Source organism: Coffea eugenioides, chromosome 2 (genome assembly GCF_003713205.1).
Source record: "Coffea eugenioides isolate CCC68of chromosome 2, Ceug_1.0, whole genome shotgun sequence".
NCBI classification, from domain to species: domain Eukaryota; kingdom Viridiplantae; phylum Streptophyta; class Magnoliopsida; order Gentianales; family Rubiaceae; genus Coffea; species Coffea eugenioides.
In genome coordinates this window covers 51,804,460-51,830,401 of record NC_040036.1, presented here as the reverse complement: position 1 = coordinate 51,830,401, position 25,942 = coordinate 51,804,460, and the positions used below count along the sequence as shown (strand labels likewise).

General features: G+C 36.2%; 1 protein-coding gene and 1 long non-coding RNA gene across 2 annotated transcripts; one reads left to right on the top strand and one right to left on the bottom strand.

Moving 5' to 3' along the window:
* Positions 1–11,349: 11,349 nt before the first annotated feature.
* On the top strand, positions 11,350–18,737 carry LOC113762055 (heat shock protein 90-6, mitochondrial). Its single transcript, XM_027305301.1, has 20 exons — positions 11,350–11,639; positions 12,102–12,293; positions 12,383–12,456; positions 12,895–13,020; positions 13,097–13,190; positions 13,273–13,356; positions 13,459–13,602; positions 13,696–13,809; positions 14,038–14,097; positions 14,181–14,255; positions 14,330–14,434; positions 14,860–15,000; positions 15,090–15,182; positions 15,400–15,477; positions 15,690–15,944; positions 16,035–16,137; positions 16,570–16,744; positions 16,835–16,940; positions 17,063–17,152; positions 18,123–18,737. The coding sequence occupies exons 1-20, from the start codon at positions 11,529–11,531 to the stop codon at positions 18,294–18,296; spliced, it is 2,394 nt and encodes a 797-aa protein (XP_027161102.1). The 5' UTR covers positions 11,350–11,528; the 3' UTR covers positions 18,297–18,737.
* A 6,284-nt stretch (positions 18,738–25,021) lies between these two features.
* Positions 25,022–25,491, bottom strand: LOC113760462. Its single transcript, XR_003467042.1, has 3 exons — positions 25,407–25,491; positions 25,213–25,259; positions 25,022–25,112 (listed from the first exon to the last, which is right to left on the bottom strand). It is a non-coding gene; the product is annotated as an uncharacterized LOC113760462 (long non-coding RNA).
* Between the last annotated feature and the right edge of the window lie 451 nt (positions 25,492–25,942).

Genomic DNA, 25,942 nt, shown 5'->3' with positions numbered 1-25,942 from the left:
CCTTACTTACTAACAAATGGGCCGCAATTAAACTATCTTAATTACCTAGACTTTTTAAAACGAGAAATAACCAAAATCAACGAGGAAAATCAAATAATCCTACTAAACTCAAGCATTCGTGCAATCAACTAGTCTTCACTTGAATCTTCCAATTCCCCATGTGCTTGAACGGGCCTTGGTCTTTATATTCTCATCAGGCACTTTCTTCCATAGAGAGGTTTGTACGGTACCATTTGTATGGAGGAATGATAACTATTATTGTATGCAAATTCAACCAACGCCATATACTGTCCCCAACTTCCACCAAAATCCAAGATACAAGTCCTTAGCATGTCCTCGAGTGTTTGAATAGTTCTCTCTGACTGTCCATCAGTTTGGGGATGATAAATAATACTAAAGTTCAACTTGGTCCCCAAAACTTCTTATGACTGTTGTCAGAAACGAGACACAAACCGAGGATCTCTGTCAGAAACAATGCTTACAGGGATCCCATGCAATCTCACTATCTCATTAATGTACAATTGGGCCAATTTCTCCAAGGAGTATCTCATATTTATAGGTAAGAAATGAGCAGATTTGGTCAACCTATCAACTATTACCCAAACGGCGTCGTGACCTTTCTAAATACAAGGTAATCCTGACACAAAATTCATCGTAACTATTACCCAAACGGCTTCATGACCTTTCTGAATACGGGGTAATCCTGACACAAAATTCATCATAATATGTTCCCATTTTCACTCAGAGATTTCAAGAGGCTGTAGAAGACCTGAGGGTTTCTGATATTCAGTTTTTACTTATTGGCACACTAAACACTTTTGGACAAACTGAGCAATTTCCTTCTTCATCTTATCCCACCAATGCAGTCTCCTCAAATTCTGGTATATTTTTATGCTCCCAAGATGTAAGGTATACTTAGATCGATGTGTTTCTTCCAAAATGTCTTTCTTTATTACTTTATCTTGCAGCACCATTATTCGATTCTGAAATTTCAAAATACCCTCGGAACTCACATTAAAGTCCGAGATTTCCCCTTTTTGCACTTTTTTCACCCACTTCTATACCATCTGGTCATTCTTCTGAACTTTGTAATTCGGTCCAATAGATCAGATCTCACCGTGATATTGCCCAAGATTACTCTCTGTTGGTCCAATCGTGGATTCCATTCACTCACTTTTTCCAATAAATTCCATTCCTTGACCATTAATCCAGTTACTTGAACTTTCTGACTTACAACATTGGCCTTCCCCGAGTTGTAGATAATGGTACAATCATAATTCTCAAGAAATTCCACCCACCGACGTTGTCTCAAGTTTAGTTCCTTCTGAGAGAATAGATATTTCAGACTCTTATGGTCGGTATAAACCTCAAAAGTCATCCCATATAAGTAATGCCTCCACTTCTTTAAGGCAAAGACTACATCGGCCAATTCCAAGTCGTAAGTCGGGTAATTCCGCTCATGGGATTTTAATTTCCTAAAGACATAGGCAATCACATTTCCATTCTGCATTAGAACACATCTCAATCCTTCTCTTGAGGCGTCAGTATATACAATGAAACTGTTTTTCCCGTTTGGTAAGGCTAAGACTGGCGCCAACGTTAACCATTTCTTTAATTCTCGGAAACTAACTTCACACTTAGAATCCCAGACAAATTGACCATTCTTTTTCGTCAGGTCGGTTAAAGGCCCTACTAATTTGGAGAAATCTTTGATGAACCGACGGTAGTACTGTGAGGACCCGAAAATTTTCTTATGTTTTAGTCATTATTTTATTTCCTTGCATACATTTTCTATACTTTCCTTTAGTATATTAATTTTCTAGACATTTTTATAAGGGAGTTAAGTTTTTAAATCATTTTTCTAGTATAAATTAGTTCATGTGACATTAGTAGTGTATATTGGACGTGGGACCCGCTAGTGCGTTAAGTGCGATAAATTTTGACGACTAGATGAAGTTTTGTATAAAGAGATATTATTTTACAAGGTGTTAAGAGATGATTAGAGGTTAGTTAGATAGATTAACCATTGAAAAACAAGAGGATGAGATTAAACCTTAAGGTGCCATTTGTCGCGACACTATTCGAAATTGGATTTTGACCAAGGTGTCTTAACTTTATTAAAAATCAAAATTTGACCAAAATTTCCTCATTTTTCCTTCTTGCTTGGCCGAACTTCTTGAGGGAGAGTAAGGGAGAGAACTTCATCTTGTCTTTTAATTTCTTATTACAATCTTGAGTTCCAACCATCAATTTTGCAAAATACTCCATAAAAATGCTAACTAAGGTAGATTTCAAGGTGTTGGTGGAGTGATTTTAGAGGGAAAAGTACTAAACTACCATCTTTCTTATGGTTCTAAGGTAACTTGCCAAGAAATCCCTCTTTGCTTCTAATAATTGCATATTAGTGGTTTAAACTTGCTAAATGTGTAGTTTTGTGGGAAATTTCATGATTGAAGATAGTGATATGTAGATTTTCAGTTTTATTGGTGAATTTTATGCCTATATATGAAGGTTAAGGGTTGGCCATGATTTATTAGTTTTGACATGTGAAATATCTAGTGTTTATGTGCTAGTTTACTTTGCCTAAGGAAATTTCCAGTTTGGGTGCATAAATTTCAGCTTAGGGTTTCCAAATTTGACCTGATTGTGTTTGGGTTTTGGAGCTATCAATTGGCTAAAATTGAAGGGTGTTGTGACCCTAATTAAGTGTTTTTAATAGCTTGTGATTTGTATGTGCAATTGAGGCTGTTTTGGATGAACTTTGGTATTGATTGTAGGATGGAAAAAGTAAAGGAATTTAAGGGGAGGTGCTGTCCAAATTTTGAGGCCATTTAGTTCCTTCGAGTTTGGTTGATTTTGGGTAGAAATGAAGAGTTTTAGGGTTGTTCATGTCGTTAGGATCAACTGCTACCTTTTTCACTCCAAAGTCACATTTTTTGCTTTGCATTAGTGGTTCATTCGGATAGGCAAACGACTCGTATCCGAGTCTCACTTGTGAATTCCGTTCACTAGGTTTTGAAGTCGAGTCTCAATTGTATTTCCTTGGTTGTTCTAGGACGTGCCGGTGATCAAGGGCGTACCTCAGGAGGGAACTTGTGAAGTTGTTTTGCTTGACTGGTGAGTGTACCACTAGCATGAATTGTTGCTTAACTGGTTTACTTGTACATGCAATTTGTGACTTCTATCTATTCTGGACGAAACGAGGGTGTACTTTATCACACTCGTTTCTCTCGTCTGTTTGATTGGTTACTGTATACATTTGAATCTGTTATTTGTATATGATTTGATGTCGTTTGGAGGCTTGTATCCAACGGCCTTGCTATGACTTCTGAGCTCAAACCCTATGGCTAGTTACTCGAGTCGAGCCGGCAAGGGTCTGGTCGATTAGGTAACGAACCATGGGTCTTCTATTTTGTCGAGTGGAGTGTTATCTCCTTGACTAATCGGTATGCTCGAGTATTACCACCTCTGTTTCTGTATGGCGTTCGGGTCCAATAAGAGATATGTTTGGTGGACGGAATACGGTGTAAGTGGGGTTTACGGTCATGGTTGTTTTCTCTAAACATTGATGGAGAGTCAACGAGTTTGGATCAAGTACTACAACGAAAATTTGGCTCTTGAGAGCCATCTGTATCCTTTCTATGTGAGTTATTATGATCCACTGAGATGTTTGTTCATCTCTTTAATTGGTGTTTCTATTTAATTGATTAAGTGAAGTTCCATGATTCTTGATTGCCTGGATTTTGGTACCTCATTGAGCGAAAAACTCACCCCCGTTACCTTTGTTTCCTTACAGGGAACAATATTTTGGAAATCATGATTTTTGGAAGAAAGAGTCGAGCTAGTATAGATATTCTTTTGTTAAACTTCTTTGTAATAGAAAACCCTATTTGTATTTTGATCCAATATAACATTTTGGCTTGTAATGACTCCAATGTACTCCCTCCGTCCCATTCATTTGGTTATACTTTTCATTTTGGGATGTCCCAAAACAATTGTCATGTTAGAAAAATCAAAACAACTTTTACACTCTCTTTCCAATATAACCCTTCTTTTTAATCACACATTCAAATTTAAAATTTGAATTTGAGGGGTAAAATTGGAGAGAAGCACAAACATCACAATCAAACCACTATTCTTAAAAAGTTGGATTCCCCAAACATAACCAAATGAATGGGACGAAGGGAGTATATATTTATGCAAGCGTATGGTTTAGTAATCGTGTTTTCAATTTAGTAGTTCTGACGAGAGTTGGGCAGGCAGTTCATTAACCCTTAGGGTACGCCCTAGGGGAAGGTGGGGCTGTCACAAGTACCCAGCTAAACCCAAGAAACTACGGATCTCAGTTGGGGTTTCTGGCTGTCTCCACTCAGATACGGCTTCTACTTTCACTGGATCCACAGAAATGCCATTTTTAAATCTTACATGCCCTAGAAAAGAAATCTAATCCAACCAAAACTCACATTTGCTAAACTTGGCATATAACTGGTGTTCTCTTAAGATCTGCAAAACTATCCTCAAATATCGTTCATGATCCTCTCGAGTTTTAGAGTATACCAAGATATCATCTATGAACACCACGACAAATTGGTCCAAATAAAATTTAAAGACTCGATGCATTAAATCCATGAATGCAGCCGGAGCATTTGTTAAACCAAACGGCATCACTTCAAAATCGAAATGTCCATATCTGGAATTAAAAGTAATTTTCGGTATGTCCTCCTACTTAATTCGTAGCTGATAATAACCTTGCCTCAAGGTCAACTTAGAGAAAACTACTGCTCCTTGCAACTGGTCAAACAACTCGTCAATGTACGGCAAAAGATATTTATTTTTCACCGTTACATCATTAAAACCGCGATAGTCAATACACAGTTTCAAACTGCCATCCTTCTTTTTAACAAATAGAACAAGCGCTCCCCAAGGTGATTTACTTTCTCGAATAAACCCTAACTCTAACAAATCCTGTAACTGCTGTTTTAGTTTCTTAAATTCGGCCAGGATTATTCGGTATGGTATTTTTGCAATGGGAGCGGTTCCAAGCACCAAATCAATCTTAAATTCTATTCCCTCTCTGGCGGCATCGACTTCAACTCGTCAGGAAAAATATCGTGAAATTCATTTACTACTAACACATCCTCTAGTTTCACCTTATCTCCAGGAGTATTAATCAAGAAAGCTAAGTAACCCTGTGCCCCTTTATTTAATAAATTCCTGGTTCCAATTCCCGAAACAAGTGCAGACGAGGCTAATCTACCTCTCACATCCAATCTTAGAGTTGCCTCTCCGGATATAGAGAACTCCACCACTTTAGTCTTGCAGTTCAACTAAACATTACAACGAGCTAACCAATCCATGCTTATAATCACGTCATACCCCTTGAGGTCTAAACTTATCAAGTTTACCACCAACTTCCGTTCTCCTACCCAAATCTCACAATTTTTGTAAACCATGTTGGTAATTCAGTTTTGATCCCTAGTAGGTGTTCTAACCTCCAAATCATAGGGTAATTTAACAGGACTTATATCAATACCACATATGAAGGTAGGATTCACAAAAGAATGAGTTGCCCCAGGATCAATTAAAAACTTAGCTAAGCGGTGGAATATATGGATCGTACTTTCCAGTACCTCAGATGATTCAGGGGCTCGCTGATTGTCCAAGGCAAAAACCCTAACAGAAGCTTTTGGTCTACTCCCACTGGCAATAGGTTGTTTAGAGTTTAACTTCTCTGGCTGCACACCCTCATTCCCTTCACGGAGTTTAACAAGACAGGCTGCGATCTGATACTCGGAACTACCGCAACGGAGACATTTCTTCATTTTTCGCTAGCAAGTATCATCGGTGTGGTTCGTCTTACCACAATACCCACAATTTACTCGAGGAGCTGGTGCAGGACCTCCTTAGGAGACAGTCCTCTGTTGTCCTCTCCCGTTGTGAGCCCCTCTGGATGGAGCTCCTCTCGGTATTCCTGAGATACGAACTCCACTCGTATCTCTTCCAAACTTAGGAGGTGGTACATACTGATCGCCTCGCCCGGTAGTACTACTAGATGCACCTCATCTCTTTACTTGAAGAGTCCGAACCTGAAATCGGGTCTGCTCCACTCGTTGAGGTTTCTCCAGCGTATCTTTAAACGTATCAATCTGGGTTGCAGTTAAGTCTTTTTGAATTTTCATATTCAACCCCTGTACAAATCGCCTTATGCGTTTCTGCTCATTAACCACCAGTTCCGGAGCAAATTTAGAGAGTCTGGTGAACTGGGTCTCATATTTTGCCACACTCAAAGTGCCTTGGTGCAATTTGATAAATTCATCCTCTCTTTTCTCCTAAATTAATGGCGGAAGGAACTGCTCGTTAAATTCCCTGGTAAAGTTAAACCAAGTACGTGAAGTTTGCTCCCTGTCCCATTTTGCCCTTATTACGTTCCACCAGAAACGGGCCGCACCTTCCAACTAAAAAACGGCCAAAGTCACTTGCCTCTCCTCAATATAGTGCAATGCAGCAAATATATCCACCATTCTTTCGAACAAATTCTCGGCAATTTCGGGATCTGATCCTCCAAGAAATTTTGGAGGAGCAAACTTTTGGAATTATTCCAGGGCCCTGTTTTCACCTACTTCAAGGTCCCTTTGCTGATTACCAGGCACTTGACCTTACTGGTCAACCAGTCGAGCTAACAAATCAGTCATACGGTTGATAGCCGTAGCTATCTGGTCCCCTTCTTCACCTCCAGGTCCCTGGTTCAAATTCGCCACAGATCCTTGTTCCTCTTCTTGCCTGGGTCCACGCCCATGGCCCCGACCACATTGTCGTTTACCCTCCATTATTTCTCACTGGACTAGGGTTCACGAATTATAACTAATGGTGTAGGCAAGTATTGGTATATAATAGATACTTGTGCGTAATCGAAGGTCAAAGGGAAATAAAGTCAAAATTATGATAAGCAAGTGAAAACACAAAACAGTTAAATGCTAAAATCGAAATAAGGTTAAAGTCAAAGTTTAAGGTCAAAGTCAAGATCGAAATCAAAGTCAAAATCAGAGTCAAGGTCAATGAATTATACATTCAAAGGCTCATAGTAGTTATTTACAAACTAACAAGGCCAAAAGTATCAAGTACGAGTCTCAAAAGTACAGATACAGTCATCCAACCATATCATACAAAAACCAGCGTAAGTAGCCAAAAGAAAACTATACAACCACCGAGTCACCACCTCTCATATCCTTTCTACGTACAATGGTCAAAATCATCCAAAAATGTAACCTAGTAGTCAAGACTTAGTCCGCCGCGGGACTAGCTGATCTCCCATCCTGGGCAGGTTCAGTTTCTGCCTCGCCTCCTACATTAGAAACCTCATCGCTCAAATCCCCAAATAGGTCATCACAAATATTCAGGGTCGACTCAGCTCTAGCCCTCATTTTCATGGTTCCCTTAATCAGTCGCTCCTGGGCTTCCCCAAATTGCGCGCAGAGATCGTCGGTCCTTTCTTGACCCTCGACTACATCATCCTCAAGTTCCTTAATCCGGTCGGGTTGCATATTTATAGTTTCCCTTAGTTGATTCACCTCAACTTCAAACCTAGCATTGTCCTTCGCTAGTGCTTTCCTCTCCTCCACAACTGCCAAAACTACTGGGTTAGGATAGGCGTAAGTATGGCGGCATTCGCAACGCCGATGGCGGTTAGCTGGACTCCAGTGTATAGTAGCTCCTCTGGGCCTGATCTGGTACTTAATCATCGGTAATGGAGCACGGGGCTGCCCTCCACCTTGACTATTACTAGGGCCACTAGGTCCGTCCATCCTACACAAAATATAGATAAAACTTAAGCACACTTAAGGAAAAATGAACAAATGAAATCTTAAAGTCAAAAAATTCTAATACGCCCAGACCAATTCAAATCTAGGCTCTGATACCACATGTGACAGCCCCACCTCTCCCTAGGGCGAACCCTAGGGTATCTGCGGACTGCCTGCCTAACTCTCACCGGGGCTCAGTCGAAGAAAGAACTAGTAACTCAAGATAACTAATGAAATATCTTCAAAGAAAGGAGTACAAACCCTAATGGAAATATAAGTTGCCACACCACTTTCCAAAACTTAGACTATAGAGCTAAGTATCAAACTTACAATTCCACACTTAATTTACATAATATACATCGAACTTACAATTCACGCTTACAAGAGTCAAAAGTAAGGTCTTCTAAACAAGAGTTTACAATCTAAAGTACAAGTTCAAAACAAAAGTTAAAACTATAAAAGTTCACGACCATAGTTCCTTCCCCGATCTGTTAAGGAAAACAAAAGGAGTGGGGTGAGCTAAAACTCAGTGAGGTTCCAAATAAATATGTAAGCACATGGCCAATTAAAGGTGTAATATAAACAAGTAACCACCGTATTGTACTATAACAATTAAAGCACAGTTCAATTTAAGGATATGGGTGGTTTTCAAAAGCCAAATCCACTTGAACTTAATCATAACAAGAATCCGTTGACTCTCCGTCAACGTTTGCGTTCAAAGAATACAATGTCCGTAGAACACCACATACTCCAATTTCCGTCCACCAGTCAACCCCCTTACCGGACCCGAACACCACAAACAGTAATTAGGTAATACTCGAGTATACAGGATCCAGATTCAGTAAACAGCCCTCAGGATTTATCGGCCTTCTCGACCAAGCCCTTACTAACTCGAGACAACCGACTCACCTATGAGGTTGGGTACCCAAACAGTCATAGTAGTTGCTAGGATGCCACCCAAACAACTCACATAGAGTCAAATATAGAGAAATCACATCTCATAATAGCAGTATACAGAGCCTCAATGAAATCAAAGAAGGTCAAGTGTGATAAAGTACACGCTCGCCTCAAATTTGTCAAAACAATCATTTAGCTCAACCAGTCATAGATCAAGCATTCAGATATTTCACATAGACAGATAACAGGTAATGGAACACTCACCTGTCAAGAAATGTAGAGTTCAAACGTCAAGTTCCTTGATTACGTTCACCTCTGTTTCCCAATCCTAGGGCAACGAGTGAAATCGTTAACAATCTAGATTCATTTCCAACCCAAATGTGAACTCATTAGGTGACCAAGTGAGTGGTTAAATCTACTCAATTCACCATGCAAGTTAGGCCCAAAATGTAGTAAAAGGTCATAAGAAAACAAGTTTGACAAGTTCAAGAAAGTAGAGCAAAAGAAAATTCGCATTCAAGTTCAAAGTCTTCTTCGCGGGTAAAACAATCGCACTCGCGCAATTCGGGGAAAACGGTCATTTTTCACTGTAGGAAAGTCAAAATCATGTGACGTTAGCAGCGTTGGAAACTAGACTCGAAGCGTTTTCAACAGTACCAAATGCAGACTCTAGTTCCTCTCCTATCAATACCAGTGATCCAGGGAAGTTGTCTGATTTTTAGGTTCTGATCAGCTCAAAATCCTAACAAAAATTACTCTATTTCCTCTTGCCAACTTCACTTGTTTTGGCTCAAATTCATCCAATTCAACCTCCTAGAATTCATATACAGGGGATCATGTTACCTAGTACCATTAGAGTTTAAAATGCAACACACCAAATGATCAAGTAAACCAAAACAATCTAGCCAACAACAAGAACCAAAACAGTCCACTAGTTGCCCAAAAACAACCACTTTACTTGCTTCATTTCCATTTCAACTCACACCAAACCTTAAACCAATGTTTAGCCAAGATTCCTAGGCTTAATTAAGGTGCAAATGAACCACAAAATCAAGGAGAAACCTCTCTTCCAAAACCGGTCAGTCAAGAGAGAGCAAAACAGTCCACTAGTTCACTTGCATCATCAACTTTCATCCTTTCATGAAGACTAACTTAAACATCATACCAAGTGTTATCCTTAACTCAAAAAGGATCCAAAACATGTTAATACATCAAGAAAACCATAAACAAAGCTTTAACAATTAATCAAACACATGGTAGGCTAAACAACCAACCCTACTACCACTTGTTTAGTTCAAGAAATTTAACCATAAGTAACATCCATACAACTCTTAGTTTACCATCAAAGCTTTAAATACTTGATATAACACCATAAAACCAAGAGGTAAGGATCATATACCTCTCTTATAAGAAGCTTGAATCACCCAAAACAACCACCATGCCAAAAACTCCAAGCTTGAAATCACACACTAGGGTTGAAGGTTGTTCACTCCACTAATTCAAGTCCTTCACTTTTGATTTTTGCTCAAGATCAAGTTAGGGTTTAAAAGGCATGAAAGGGAGTTTTCTCTCTTCCCTTGGAAACTTCAAGGTGGCCGGCCAACATGAAGAAAAATGGAACCAAGAATGGTTTAAATTTCCTCTAATTCTTTGGTCAAAAAGATTGAATGGCTAAGGTTTTGCCACTTATCTCAATCTTGGTCATTCTCTCTCTAATCTTTGTCAAATCATGTTTCTATCCTCCAAATGTTTCCAATGTCTTACTAACACTCCTAAACTATCATATAAAGTTCCAATCACAATAAAAAGAATATTTGGTTATAGAGTATGCGGTGAAATAAAATAATACCAAGTAAAGGAAATGTTTTAATTTAAGTAAAAGGTAATGAAATGCAATGCAAGGGAAATGTTATAATGCATGTAGAATGCAATGCAAGGACATATTATAAGTGATTTACTTTTAGAGTAATGCAAGTAACTTGGGATAATTTGTATTTTAAAGTGAGGGTTCTCACAAGAGGGGGAGAGAAAAAGCAAAAAAAAAGAGAAAAGGAAATACCATGGCTGCAAGTTCTCTGGCATCGGGAGGGAGAAGGGGAAGGGGAGCAGAGGGGAAGAGAAAAAGGAAAAAAAAATTTGGACCATGACTGCTGGTTCTTCAACGTCGGAGGCAGAGGTGGCGGGGGAGGGAAAGGAGAGGGGGAAGGAAGAAGAATAAGAAGAGAGGAAAGAAAGAAAAAGAAAAAGAAAGAAAAAAAAAAAGAAAAGGAAAAAAAGTTTTTCATATTGAAAAATTTTTCCAAAAACTTATCCAGTGCACTACAGTAAAGTTTTAGATAAATTTCTAAAAAACTCAGGTTCCAAACGGGGCCTAAGATCCAAACAATATAAAACCCAAAACCAAGAAACATAATAAAAAGGCCCAAATTAAACCATGAGATAAAAATAAAGAAAAATAGAAAACGGCCATAAAACCATAACAAAGGGATTACATTCTAGGTTATTTTAATTCACGAGATTAATAGATTTAGATAATATCATAATATAAGACCCCGGCCCACGAGCGATTAGTATTAATTACCCCCAAAAATTGCATCTGTTCTCCGGTCTCCTCAGACTTAAAACCACTCTCCAGAAGCTTCTGTGCCAAAGCTTAAACCCTTTAAACCCCCCACCGCTTCCAACGATTTTCGGACTGCACTCCTAAAACCCTACTCCCCCATTGCAGACCTTTATTTCTTCTCGCACGATCGAACAAGCAATTTCTACCGTAATTCATTCCAACCCTCTTCAAATTTTTCGATTCAGTATCATCAAGCGGTGTAGAAGAAGATGCACAGGCTCTCTGGGCGTTCAGTTTCCACCATCCTTCGCGCCGGTGGCTGCACGCGTTTCCGCAATGCTACTGCCTCAATTTCTTCTTCCAACATTTTCCACAAATCAGTATGTTTCGTAATAGAGAACAATATATGCACACCAAAAGCTTTTTGTTGGGATTTATGGTACTAATAATTGGTGGTGTGTTGTTTCTTTCAAGCGAATCAGTGGCAGTGAAATTGAAAGTGAATTTGTTCTCTTTGGAGTTTTATTTTGCGGGATTTGTTGAATTATTTCCATTTTTGTAATAGTTTCTGATAGCACTCGTCTTTTTCGACCTTCAATTTCCAGTATGGACGAAAAAAAGAAATTAAAAAAAATTAAATGAAGGAAATAAAAAGAAAAGTTACAGCTATATTGTAGTCATCAGAGTAGAAAATTTGAAATTTGGTAAAAAGTTGTATCTTTTTTTTTGAATTTAGTTGTTTGTACATTATGTTGTTTCATTTTTTTTGTCCTTACATGATGTTTGGATTTTTTTTTTAATGTTATGTTAATTTTGTTTTTTTCTGGGAAATTGTTGAGCAGGTGGAGGAGAATGATGAAAACGTGAGATGGTACTCGGTTTTAACCACCAGACAGATTAATTGTGGTAAACCCATTAAGCAATTTAACTTTGGAAGCAGCCACCATTTGTTGAGAATCCGTTATGAATCTACTGCAGCCGCATCTGATTCCTCTTCCAATCCTCCACCTGAAAAGTATGAGTACCAAGCGGAGGTGAGCATCACTTGACCTGATTAACTGAATTATATGGGGAGAGCAAATTTATTTTTTCAATAACTAATTAGTAGTCTATTATGCAACAGGTGAGCCGGCTGATGGACCTTATTGTTAACAGTCTGTACAGTAATAAGGAGGTGTTTCTTAGAGAGCTTATCAGGCATGCCCTGGTTCTCTTTTCACCTTTTAGTGTATCACTACCAGCTGGTTTGGTTATACACGGTGCCTCCTTTTCCCATGCAGCATTTGTTGTTGTTGTTGGAGGGAAGAAATAAAGTTACTGTTGTGATGATGTTGTCAAGTTTTATTACTTTTCTTAATGATATCAAAATGAGTATTTTGGATTGTTTTAGAATTTAGTACGAGTTATGGGTGCTTTATGCTTCTGATGATCAGGTCTTTTGGAGACTTATCTTATGATACCTGTATATGTTAATCGCTGATATTATTTTAGTCATATTTAATTTATACCATGCTGATTGTGTATAACTGAAGCTTCTTATCAGGTTTAGAAAGGAATATTACAATCTCTTGACACAAATATGAATATTGATCTCATATACACAATTAGCCTGATATCAGCTGTTTTGAATTATAGCAATGCAAGCGATGCCTTGGACAAGCTGCGGTTTCTTAGTGTTACAGAGCCAGAGCTTTTGAAGGATGCTGTTGATCTTGATATTCGTATCCAAACTGATAAAGACAATGGCATAGTTACAATCACGTGAGTTGAATTCAGATTGTGCATTTTTTCCCCCTTTCTGCTTTAAAATTGTCATAACATAAGTTGCTCTGTCCAGGGATACTGGAATTGGTATGAACCGTGAGGAACTTGTTGACTGCCTTGGTACTATTGCACAAAGTGGAACAGCAAAATTCTTGAAAGCATTGAAGGTCACCTCCCCCAACTAAAACCGTGCTTTGCTGTCTTAATAGTTGAATGCAAGTATTTACTGTCATGTGTTTTGTTTTACAGGAGAGTAAGGATTCTGGTGGTGACAGTAATTTAATTGGCCAATTTGGTGTTGGATTCTATTCAGCTTTTCTTGTCTCTGAACGGGTAGGCATGCTATTTTGGAAATTACTTTATCTTTAAGTTTGCAAGTCATGGCCTGGCGTTCTTGTAATTTTGTCTTAGATTGTCTGCCCTTGTCATTGAAAGGTTGAAGTCTCGACTAAAAGCCCAAAATCTGATAAACAATATGTATGGGAAGGAGAGGCCAACTCTAGCTCCTATACCATTCGAGAGGAGACTGACCCTGCAAAGCTCATTCCTAGAGGGACTAGACTTACTTTATATCTGAAGGTAGCCAGGTTACCCGTAATTGTTACATGTTTTCTCATGCTCGAGACATTCACAGTATATGTTTTGAACTCCTGCTTTGTTACGTTTAACCAGCGTGACGATAAAGGGTTTGCTCATCCAGAAAGAGTTCAGAAGCTTGTGAAGAACTACTCCCAATTTGTTTCTTTCCCAATTTACACCTGGCAAGAGAAGGGATACACAAAAGAGGTACAGTATCTCAAACTGTTTCTGGGGTATCATTGATTGCTCCAATGGACCGCTCATCTCTCCCTAGTGTCCAGCAGAAAGAAGATAAATATTATTGATTTCAACATGTTGGCTTCCATTTTTATTTCCTATACCCCTTGCACAGAAGGATGGTCAAGTGCTGCAATTGTCTAGTTGGCCAACCTTTTACTCTTGCCTTTCTGATATGAGCTTGTGGCTCTCTTGCAGGTTGAGGTGGATGAGGACCCATCTGAGGCCAAGAAGGATGATCAAGGTGACAAGACCGAGGTATTCATCTGCTACTGTTGCTGTAGTTCCACCATGGGTTACATGTTTATCTTTCTGACATCTTAATCCTTCATTTGTAACAGAAAAAGAAGAAGACCAAGACTGTTGTTGAGAAATACTGGGATTGGGACCTTACAAATGAGACTCAACCAATATGGGTCAGTCTCTAATCTGCTATCTATTATGCTAGCTATTGTTTGTGGGAATTCTAAGTAGCTCCTGCTTTTTGCAGCTTCGAAATCCTAAGGAAGTAAGCACAGAGGAGTATAATGAATTCTACAAGAAGACTTTCAATGAGTACTTGGAGCCTCTCGCATCAACTCATTTTACTACTGAGGTAGTTATAGATTCTAAACTAAGCTGAGGTCTGGTTCAAGGGTTTGGAAGAAAATGTAATTTTACAGATAAATAATAGGTTTGGGAAGAAGGTAGCTTAACTAACATGTATGATTATTGTTCGGTTAGTGAAATAATTTTGCTTACACAGTCTACTGCCCTTTTTGAATACATTTCTAATAACATTTGCCAAATTATTTCACAAAATAATAAGCACACTTTTGGTTCTCATGTGATGAAATAACTGATCATGGTTGCAGTAGAAAAGCAGAGGGTTTTGTGTAAATTATGTTTAATTGAACAAGATGACATCTTACAGGAAAAATTGGCTTTTCATTTATCCACCTGGATAATTCATGCTTCATTTGGATGCTGCAATTAATGGCCAATTAGTAAGCATTAACCCCTTCTTTCTGTGTGTGGTAGGGCGAAGTGGAATTTAGGTCCATACTTTATGTGCCTTCAATTGCCCCCATGGGAAAGGATGATATAATCAATCCCAAGACAAAGAATATAAGGCTTTATGTCAAAAGGGTGTTCATTTCAGATGACTTTGATGGTGAATTGGTAAGAAAGCAAGAAGTGCTTAGTTTGAGATTACTGCAGGCTCTACATAAACGATATCTGATAGGCATCCCTCTCCTGTGAATGTACAGTTCCCACGGTACCTGAGCTTCATCAAGGGTGTTGTGGACTCCAATGACCTCCCTTTGAATGTCTCGCGTGAAATCCTTCAGGAAAGTCGTATTGTAAGTGCTATGAATTATTTCTTCATTTCATGTGTATTTTGTTGATTACGGGAATAATCTCATTTTTTCTTTTCTTTTTTTTTTTGGGGGGGGGGAGGTGTTGGGGTGGGGCTTTGTATTTGGTTATCCATTTTTTATGTAATTTTTCTTTTTTCTTATATTTTTGGGTCTTCTGACAACTTTTGTACTAATGATCTTCTATTTGCTTGCGTGAAAGATACGTATCATGAGGAAGCGCTTGGTCCGCAAGGCATTTGATATGATCAATGGAATAGCAATGAGCGAAAATAAAGATGTATGTTTACTGTCTCAGGATTTTCTTAGTGAAGAATTTCCCTTCTTACAAGGATATTTCTTGGTGGAAATAGAAGTCATTCATTCCATTATTCTGACTCCAAAAGTGAACTACAACTTGTATCTTTTGTTTGAGACTTTGTTTTCTTTTTTCTTTTGTCTTTTAATCATCCCCCAAACTTTGTTGATTTAGCTCTACCATTCTTTGAACAGGATTATGATAAGTTCTGGGAGAACTTTGGCAAACACATTAAACTGGGCATCCTTGATGATAAAGAAAATCACAAGCGCCTTGCGCCACTCTTGCGATTCTTCTCATCTCAGAGTGAGGATGTTCCAATAAGCCTGGACGAGTATGTTGACAACATGAAGCCAGAGCAGAAGAACATTTATTACATTGCTGCTGACAGTGTAAATAGTGCAAGGAACACCCCTTTCTTGGAGAAACTTCTTGAAAAGGATCTTGAAGTATGAGCTCTTGCTTTGAATATATTTATCTATTTATTTATTTGCAGAAGTGTTCTTGCTTCATGGTATTATGCACTTTCTTGTTTGTAGGTGTTATTCTTAGTTGATCCTATTGATGAGGTTGCTGTCCAAAATCTTAAAGAATTCAAGGATAAACAGTTTGTTGACATCAGCAAAGAAGATTTGGATCTAGGTTAGTGTATTTTAATATTCTCATTTAACTTTTGGTTTACTTAGGGTGGCAATATGAATGCTGGTTAACTGTTTACTTTGGCTAGGTTAACTTTACTTTTGTATGAACTTTTTAGTAAGCAATATGTAATTCTTCAATGAATATGGTTACATGATACTTGTTTTCCTGGAAATTGATCCTTTTTTCTCTTAATTAGATATTTTACCTTTTCTTTTTTTCTTCTATTTTTTTTGGCATTCTATTCATCTTTGTTTAACTGGAAATCTAGATAATCTAATTTATCCTTTTTTCTCTTAACTGAGTGTCTTATGTACGTTTTTGGCATTTAATTTGTTCTTTGTTTTAATTGAAATTTAGCTTAATTTGTTCCACATTTTGTATTCTATGGTTGACGTAGAGTGTTTGGTATCTTAAATGTTTAAATACTTTTAGGTGAGAAAAATGAGGAGAAGGAAAAAGAGATGAAGCAGGAATTTGGTCAAATTTGTGACTGGATAAAGAAACGGCTGGGTGAGAAAGTTGCAGGAGTCCAGATCTCAAATCGCTTGAGCACGTCACCTTGTGTTCTTGTGTCGGCAAAGTTTGGTTGGTCTGCCAATATGGAGAGGTAACTTAGGTTAATTTTTCTTCCAGTGCTGACATTTTTTTTAAGTTAGTTTAGTTTTGTAACTTGTTAAGTGATTTCATCTATTTGCAGGCTAATGAAAGCACAAACTATGGGTGATTCCTCCAGCTTGGACTTTATGAGAAGCAGGAGAATCTTTGAAATAAATCCTGAACATCCAATCATCAAGACATTAAATGTATGAGAATTTGTTGGACAAAGCTAACTTTGTTGAACGGTTTAAACACTTTCTTATTTTGATCATGCATCTACTCAAAAGACATTTTTTTTCCTGATCTTGCTAATTTCTGAATATTGCAGGCTGCATGTCAGAGTAACCCAAATGATGAAGAAGCATTGAGAGCTGTTGATCTGTTATATGATACTGCTGCTGTTTCAAGTGGTTTCACTGTAAGTAATTATTAACTTATTTTCAGTGGAAATTGTTCTCTTGGAATATTATAGTAAAACATTTTGGTTTTGGCTTTAAAGTATTGGACTAGAAATGATGTCAAGTTGTAATTGGGGTAGACGCACCTTAATTGAAGCCCAGAAGGTATCTGAATGTGCTTCACTGATAATGCCGAAGGCAGTTTTGTCACAATATGCATCAAGCTTGGGTGCTTAAAGAATTTTGCTGAGGCAGTTTGGCATTTTTCAGTCTAGTTTGTTTTTGGCTTTAGCAAGCTAGTATGGCATCGTGTATTCGTGGTGACTGACATTTTGACATACAATACCTCAATAACCTGTAGGATAGGTTCCTTTGGGGCATACTTAGCCCACTAGGTATTGATCATTCTAGTTTATGCACCAGTGATGTGATCTACTTAGCCCATTAGGTATGACACATTTCCATTTTAAAGATACACATGGGATCTAAAGAAAGAATAATGACTTAATAGGTGATCCAAAACTGATATGATCAGGTTCTCTCATACTGCATATGACGTCATATTCTCTCTTGTGAGCCTATTCTGCGTGATCCCTCCTTCCCATGATTGTTGTCCGCCCATTTTTCTTGATGTCCCAAATTGATTTTCTGCTTCAGAAATTGAAATGTGATCAAAACAGGAAACATTTGCTACTTAGAATGTAACATTTGTTTTCTTGTATAATTAAACTTCTACGCTTATGATTATATGTGTAATGTGAAATATCCAGTGATTCTTGGTTTTTATTTAATCTTGACATTAGATATTAATTTCTCGTGCGAGATGTTTGATCTATCTTGTTGGTTTCGCTGGTGGTTGAAAATGTAGTTCAAAAATCTGAAGGTGTTTGGTATTGACAAGAAACACCACTGTTACCCTTATTATGGTGTCTTTTTTTCCCCCACCCTTAGAAGACCTGTTTTCAATTCTGCCTTTGTGATTGGATGCAGCCTGAAAATCCTGCACAGCTTGGGGGAAAGATCTACGAAATGATGAGCATGGCTCTTTCTGCAAAATGGGGAACATCTGCTGGCGAGTTCAAACAGCAAACGACCTCCTCAACTTATGTCCCAGAGACAATTGAGGCAGAGGTAGTAGAGCCAGCTGCTGAAGTGCAGAAATAATTGTCGAGTCGCCTTTCACAGATGTAACATATTTTTGTCGCTAGGTATATTGGTATTTAGATTTGACAACCTGCCATGATTCTACTAGGCAGGTTTGAAGTATGAATCAGGTGGAACCTTGAGTTTCATTGGCAATTTTGTTCATAGAGACTAATTTATCTGTTCCATTTTTAGTCGTCTAAACACAAATACTAGTATGTTATTTAAGCTACGACTTTCTTGGTCAATATCTGCTCATCACTATGCCTATACTGTAGCCCAAGTTGTTTTCTTCCTATTCTTTTTGGGAATCCATGGTTTTGTTTTGGGGTGGTGTTCCTCAAAGCAAACTGGTGAAGTACAAGTTTGTCTTTTTAAAATAGGGGTCTCTGTTCATTGATCTAGTGTATACTTCAAAAACAAATTGATATTACGTTATAATGGGAATTAACTGTAGTGGAAGATGGAGCTGTTATTTCTGAAGTAGCTCGTACCTGTAATTTGATAATCTGAAACCTTTACGAGGGTGTAGGTACGCAACAGCGGCGGTGGTGTGTTATATTTACTTCGTGAAGTGTGGTGGTATATTATATTTACTTCGAAAAGGGCTTCTTTGTGATTGGGGGTATAAACGGTTCGAATATCGAGTACGATTATATTTATGCGTTTATGATTTGCTTTGGATTACTTTTAATGATTAATTCAAAAATTTATTCTTTATTAGTGTAGCTAACTAGAGACTCTTATTGACTTTTTATATGATCTTTGTTTTTCTAGTTAGCTTGTAACTAATTTTCTTAATTTATTCCAAAAATTGTTTTCTAATTATTCTTTGATAAAAAAAGTTCCATGTAGCCTTGTTTAGCTGATTAATATATTATAATTTGATAAAACATGAGGTTTACCAACAATCTTGTTTTATTTGATTAATATATTATAATTTGATAAAAAGTAAGGATTATTTTTACTCAAACAAATGATTTTCTCAATCACAATCTCTTTATTCCTAGCATAATAGCAAGCCACCTTATGCCAATTTTCTTATTATTTGTAAGATAGGTTGTCTCTTTCCCTTTTTAATAGTAAAGTAATTCCAAAGTCCCTACCTTCAACTAAGTGAACTTTCACTTTTCAGATGAGTACTGCTTTTTCTTTGTTTCTTTCTCTTTTTTTTTCCCATTAGAATTAGCTTTATTCACAAGTCAATCTTATGATAGCAATAAAAATCGATCTTGTGCTATATTCTATTGATTTTTTTTGCTCAAGGCATGTAGACTCCTTTTGTATCTCAAAATTTCAAATCACATTCCATAAATCAAGAGGGAGGAAAGTCTACTGTCTTGTTTGGCAAGTAAGTTTTTGATCAAGTTTGTCTGCTATAAGTTTTTTAAACAATTTTAACTACAGTAATTTTAAAAAATTTCTCAAAAATTTTAAATTATACATTTTAAAATATTCAAAAATTTACATACTTCAAAAAATATTTACAACTTCTACAGTAAAGTTTTAGACAAATTTCCAAAAAATTCACTTATCAAACGGAGCCTACATTAATAGAAAGTTTCTCATATAACTTTTCTTTCATAGGTTCACCCCTCTATTAATGAAGGCAAGGCAAGTGCAACTTCTAGTGCTAAGCAAAGCATAGAAAAGCTCTCATGTGTGCAATAGATTGAATAAAGATAAAAAAACAATGGGTCTTGGCCTTTTTTTTTTAAAATAACTATGTTTTGGAATTGAAATTCTAGATATTAGAATTACAAAATCTACAAATAGTGCTAAAATTTATTAACTTTAATAGACGGGAACAATGGCTTAGGGGCGTCTTAGACTTTTGGTTTATCTTATGGTACGGATGCATTCTATATTTGTTAACAACTAGGAGGAGAACACCGCGTGATGCGCGGTGTAATTTTCAAGGTTGCCCAGAAATGCCCAATGATTCAAATTCAAATATTAAGTATGAAAAGTTACAAAAAGATACACCAAAAACTTTGCCATTCTATTTTTGTAGTTTTATTAAGCAGTGAATATGAATAATCTGTTAAGGAAATGCAAGACAATACAATGAGTAGACTACTAAGATCATTAAGATGCTCCTTGCTTTTGCATAGAATGAAAATATAAATAAAAAAAGACACATGTAATGGTGGAGAAGGGGAAAAAATATAGTTTGAAGAAATACACAAAGCGAGTTGTTAGTTCCTAAAAAAGGCATTTAATAGATATAAGTTTGTTTTTTGTTGATAAAAACCACAAATCAAGTTGTCAGTTCCTAGAAAAGGATATTTAACAGCAATAAGTTCTTTTACAATATATTCAAACGAATAATAAAGTGTATATACATGCAGTATAAAGAGAAAATCTACTTAGTGAGACTAAACCTATACCAGTGCCAATTGAACAAATTGACAAAGGAAAGAAAAAAGTATTTCTAATTGGCCACAAGCAAAATGATTCTAGAGTTTCAATGACTAATAGCATCAGAGAGCTCCAGCTTCATTCAGATTCTCCTTTCGTTCCCGTGAAAGGCCGAAAGCAAACACCTATCCAGCAGTGAACGATGGGTTTAGAAAAACTCTCTATAGACGAAACTCCAAGTTAAAAGTTATAGACAAGAAGCAATGTCATAAACCAGATTACCAAACATGTGAAAAAAAAATCCTAAAGAAAATATCATAGGAATTTGAATTTCTATGGAACACTTAATTCTGATCAGAAACATCAAATTTTGGAAAAAAAAAAAAAACAAAGCAATTTATACCAACCTATAATAATAGTCTGAAAGTCAAAATAAGCAAATAAATAAGTAAAAGGACAAGACAGTACCTCAGGAGAAACCAAAAGCAATGAGATCTGACAAAATTTCTGGATGATATTAATGCAAATAACTCATGAGCATCTTCACACTTCAAGTGCACGAGAGGTAATTTAATGTTTCTAAACAAAAGAAAAGGAATATCTCAAGAACCGAAAAAGCAACAAAGACAATCTTAACCAAAGGCAGCAAGAATAATTAAACCCAGCAGGATAATGCATCATTAGTGAAACAGTTCAATCAAATAAAACATAGATCTTCAGACATATTCAAAGTGTAATACATTTGAAATTATTCTACCTAAAGCAATAGTAGAAATCCAATTTTACTTTCAAGCTCTTACCATCTATAATGAGTCGATCAAAATCCAATTTTTCAATCATTCTAATAACTAATTCTACAACCATAAATGCAACTCACACAAAAAATTTTCCAAAAAAAAAAAATCGCTTAGGACTATGTAATTTTATTATTTCTTCTTTTTTTTTTTGCTTCAGAATCAATAATAGAAAGTCAGAAATAAAAAAAAGGCAAACAAGAAAAAAACTCAGAAAACTGCTCAAGTTACAAAGAAAAAGTAACAGAAAAAACTTACAGCATTGAATCAAACCAAAGATGTGTTCTTTCCCTTCATCTGCTTCACCTCATTTTCATTTCAAAACCTCAGATAAAAATGTATTTTGAACTAAAATAAAACCTTACAAAAACTGCTTAAATTAAAATAAAAAAGAAACTTATAGACCTGATTAGGCTGAAGATCCATACTTTTCTCTTCTTCTACTTATGCTTCTTCTCATCTTCTCCTTCTAATCAGGGGAAAAATTAAACAAAAAAATACTTACAGAACCAACCTAAATTTCACCAAAAAAGTGAAAACAAAAGCATACATGTTCTGATGAAGATCCATTTTTCCCCTCCCTGCTTCTTTTCATGGCTTTTTTTTTTGTCCCATTTCTCCTGTTGTTTAAAATGGGAACCTAAACATAATCAAAGCAAGGCCATTAGAAATTTGTTGCAACTGTGAGAAGCTAATACAAAGAAAAATCAAAGATTCCTTAATCTTGCCTTCAAACCAAATTGTTCCATTTTTACCAAAATTATGCACGAATCTAGTTTCTTGTTTTCATGAAGCTCTATTTGTACTCTCAAAAGATTCCATTTAACCATTTAATGGTGAGATGAGGAATAAATCCCGTAAAGTAAATTTCACAAATTTAAATATGTAAACAAATCGTTATAATTTACAAAATAAGCAATCTTGGCAATGGTGATTCGATGCACACCACAAATGTCCACTACCTAAGGCATGACAATGTGTTGTCAGACGTATCCATATGCTATCTTACCCAAACAATATAGACAGTCTAAATGAGCAAGAAATATAGAGTAAACCTCTTGAATGCTCTTGGATGGCAATAATTCTTAAAAGTTTTCTTACAATAACAGCGTAATGGTCAACAACAAATTCAATAAGTATTAAGTTTCGCGTAGTCGTATACCCCCCCCCCCCTAATGCTTAAAAGTAAGAATTAACCACCATTTTTTCTTTCTTCCCTCTCTTGACAAAAAATTTGAGCAGAAAACCATTGAGCAAATCAATACATATATGAAGAGTAAAGCCTACAAAAAATTGCCCACTTAAACATTTTTTTCCTCAGTAAAATTTGAATAATTCTTCACGTTTCTTGCTGTAATAAAAGATAATTAAATAAAATAAGAGACCTAAAAAAACCTTCTGTAGCAAACAAAGTAGTATTTATGATTCCAAGACAATGAATTAATGGTATGCAAATAGTGAAGGACTGAAAGGCTGAAATTAAGAATAAACCAACTAATAATGACCATGCTCAACACAAAAGCAAGATAAAAAAAAACAAGAAAGGACTGCATTTTTAACTTACAAAGTTTGTTATTCCATGAACTGGTTTCAGAGTGACTGCATCTTCAATCATTTGCACCTTTAACATGAACAAAGTAAATTAATAACATAAAAGAATAAAAAAATTAATAACATAACCAAAAGTAAAATAAAATGAAGATGCCTGTAGAAAATAGGATCTAAATGCAAAGTAATCCTAACATCTTTTTGTTATTTTAGCTGCAAAAAATTCTCTTTACCTTTTCAAGGAATATAAAGAATCTGGAAAGACCAACATATTAGCACACCAAACTTTTAATTGCCATAAACATTGAAATCATTTTCACGAAAGGTAAAGTCTAAATAAGCAAGAAACATGTAGTAAACCACTTAAATGGCAGTAGATGGTAAGAAATTTCACTGCAATAACAGGCTAATACTCAATCTGCCATATTTACTCTATATTCACTTTATATTCTCAAAATGTTATCCCCATGAACTCAAACCAATATTCTAGGAACAAAATAAACAAAAATTTAACCAAAAAATGGTATTCTTGTAAAACTAAAATAAAAGGTACTCGTGTAAAAGAAGGAGGGCAGGCAAGATGCATGCATATACAAATATATAGGGAACATGTACTTAAAACGACTATCTCAACTAATGGCTCCTTGATCAGTTTCAATGCTTTTATCAGCAACTAAGAAAACACAATGTTTGTTGAAAAAAAAACTAAGAAAACACAAAAGTATTTTTTTTCTTTTGTTTTAAAGAATCCATATCACACCTCTTCGGAAAATGAGAACAAAACTTCACAAGGAAAAATAAGAGAATAGTTTTCTCAAAATAAAGACACAAAAAAATTAACTAAAGTTTTTAACAGTCATTGACATGAAATTTGATCTCTGCAAATGGAGACTTTGGGTTGGTTACCATATGGATAGTCTTTTGTGAGTCAATAATTGAACGTACTCCTGCACATAACAAACCAAAAAAAAAAAAAAAGCCATCAGATGAGCCATGAAAACTCCATTTTCCAGAGTTTCTGGACAACCTATTCCTTCAGTTTCTCTACCAAGTAATTTTTCCATCTATAATAAATATCATACAAGTTTGTATAACGGGCTCTAGAGACCCAAAAGAAAGAAACAAGTAACATAGAAACTACTTAAAAAAGAGTACAAAAGTTAAAAAAATGAAAAAATAAAGGGTAAAAATAAAAACCCCTGCTGTAACGCCCAATACACAGAAAAACCCGCACTATAGTTTCAAAATATAACAATACGACATCTCATGCTTTGAACTAAATTATAAAAGTGACGGAATCCGTTAAACTTAACAGAAATGACTTATTGGAACCTAAAAAATTTTTTTTATACCTATTTTTTATCAAATATACCAATTCTACCCCTTAACCCTCAATTCTCTCTATTTAGAAAATAAAACAAATGATTTTTTTGAGCTGTCTTTTGCTTAATTATATCAGGGTATTTTGGTCATTTTGACCATTTCCGTTAAGTTTAACGGATTCCGTCACCTTTACAATTTAGTTCAAAGTATGAGGAGTCGTGTTGTATATTTTGAAACCACGGGGGGCTTTTCTGTGTATTAGGTTTACCACAGGGGGCTTTTTTATTTTTTACCCAAAAATAAAATAGAGAAAACTGAGATGAAGAAAGACGAAACCGAAGGAAGCAAAATCGCCCGCAATGTTTCTCGGTGATGATCTTCTCTTGGCTGCATCTATCTTGTGAGAAAGCATGGATAAAGAAATAAGGAACAATATAGGCAAAATTTAGATATTAACCAGGTGAAAATTTTTGGGGAATAAAAGCAATAAATATAGAAAGGAAATAAAGATTAAGAGGCAACAACAAACCAGATAGTTTGGAGATAGATTCTCCAAATTTCCTTGCTTCTGGAGCTAAAGAGGATCAAGCAGAGAGAGAAGATCTGGAGCAACCTTATTATCCTACAAAGAAAAAAAAACCACAACAAGCCACAATATTAGACAACTAAACCGGAGAACAAAAAGGAAAAAAGGCTAGAGAAGTTTAGGCAGGGGAGGAAAGAACAAACCCTTTAAGCAATGAGAATAATCTTCTTGGAGTATTTATATGAAAAACCGTAGGCAAGACACATTGCAAAAGATTTTCCATATCTGAACCTGCAATATCACAATAAATATAAAGTTAGACAAGAAAACCCTAAAAAAAAATCTTTTAAAGACTACCGTATAACCACACCAAGCAATAAACAACCTGAAGAAACCAACTGCGTGTAGTTCTCTTTGTGAACTCCTCTATTTCTTTACTAGTCATAATGCACACAAAAGAAACCAAAGAAACCAAAAAACAAAATAATCACCAAATGATACCTAATAGTCATAAAATTTTAAAAATGAAAAAGAAAAATTCACAGCCAAGAAATATCTACAAAATAATAGGAAGCTAACCTTAAAAGTCACTCGATTACCATGCAAATGCTTAATTTCTTTTCGTTTCCCCTCCAGAATGATTTGACGTAATTTTTTTTGGGTTGATCTTGGCAGTCAAAGTGAAAGCATTGGGAGAGAATTAATTGCAAAAGGAAAAATTAGGGAAAGCAGAATCCACCAATAATATTTATTGACGAAGAAGAACTTACAAGAGAATCTAGCAAATCTGGAAGCTACCCGGAAAAGATTGCGAAAATGAGAAGAAGTGGGTGTTAAATTGTAATTGATCGGTTCCGGAGATAGGGATGGAAGGTCACACAATAAAGTACAAAAAAAAAAGGATAAAATTGAGGAAACTTGTTCACTCAGTATAACTATTTGTCAAAAGACGAGAGAAGAAAAGGTGGGAATAGATTGATTGCAGTCGTTACCTTGAGCCCCGTAAATTGAAGTGGTCATGATCCCATCAGAAAAGTATTTAGAAGACACACGCACATGGAGAGCCAAAGAAATGGACCGGTATTTGGAAACAAATTTAATCAAAACTCCTCGGA

Bases quoted from the DNA above. Each gene is read 5' to 3' on its own strand.
- LOC113762055 (XM_027305301.1), top strand. From the start codon at position 11,529: ATGCACAGGCTCTCTGGGCGTTCAGTTTCCACCATCCTTCGCGCCGGT. The intron at 14,435-14,859 runs GTAGTTATAGAT...TGTGTGTGGTAG, and splicing joins CAACTCATTTTACTACTGAG to GGCGAAGTGGAATTTAGGTC. The intron at 16,745-16,834 runs GTAACTTAGGTT...ATCTATTTGCAG, and splicing joins TGGTCTGCCAATATGGAGAG to GCTAATGAAAGCACAAACTA.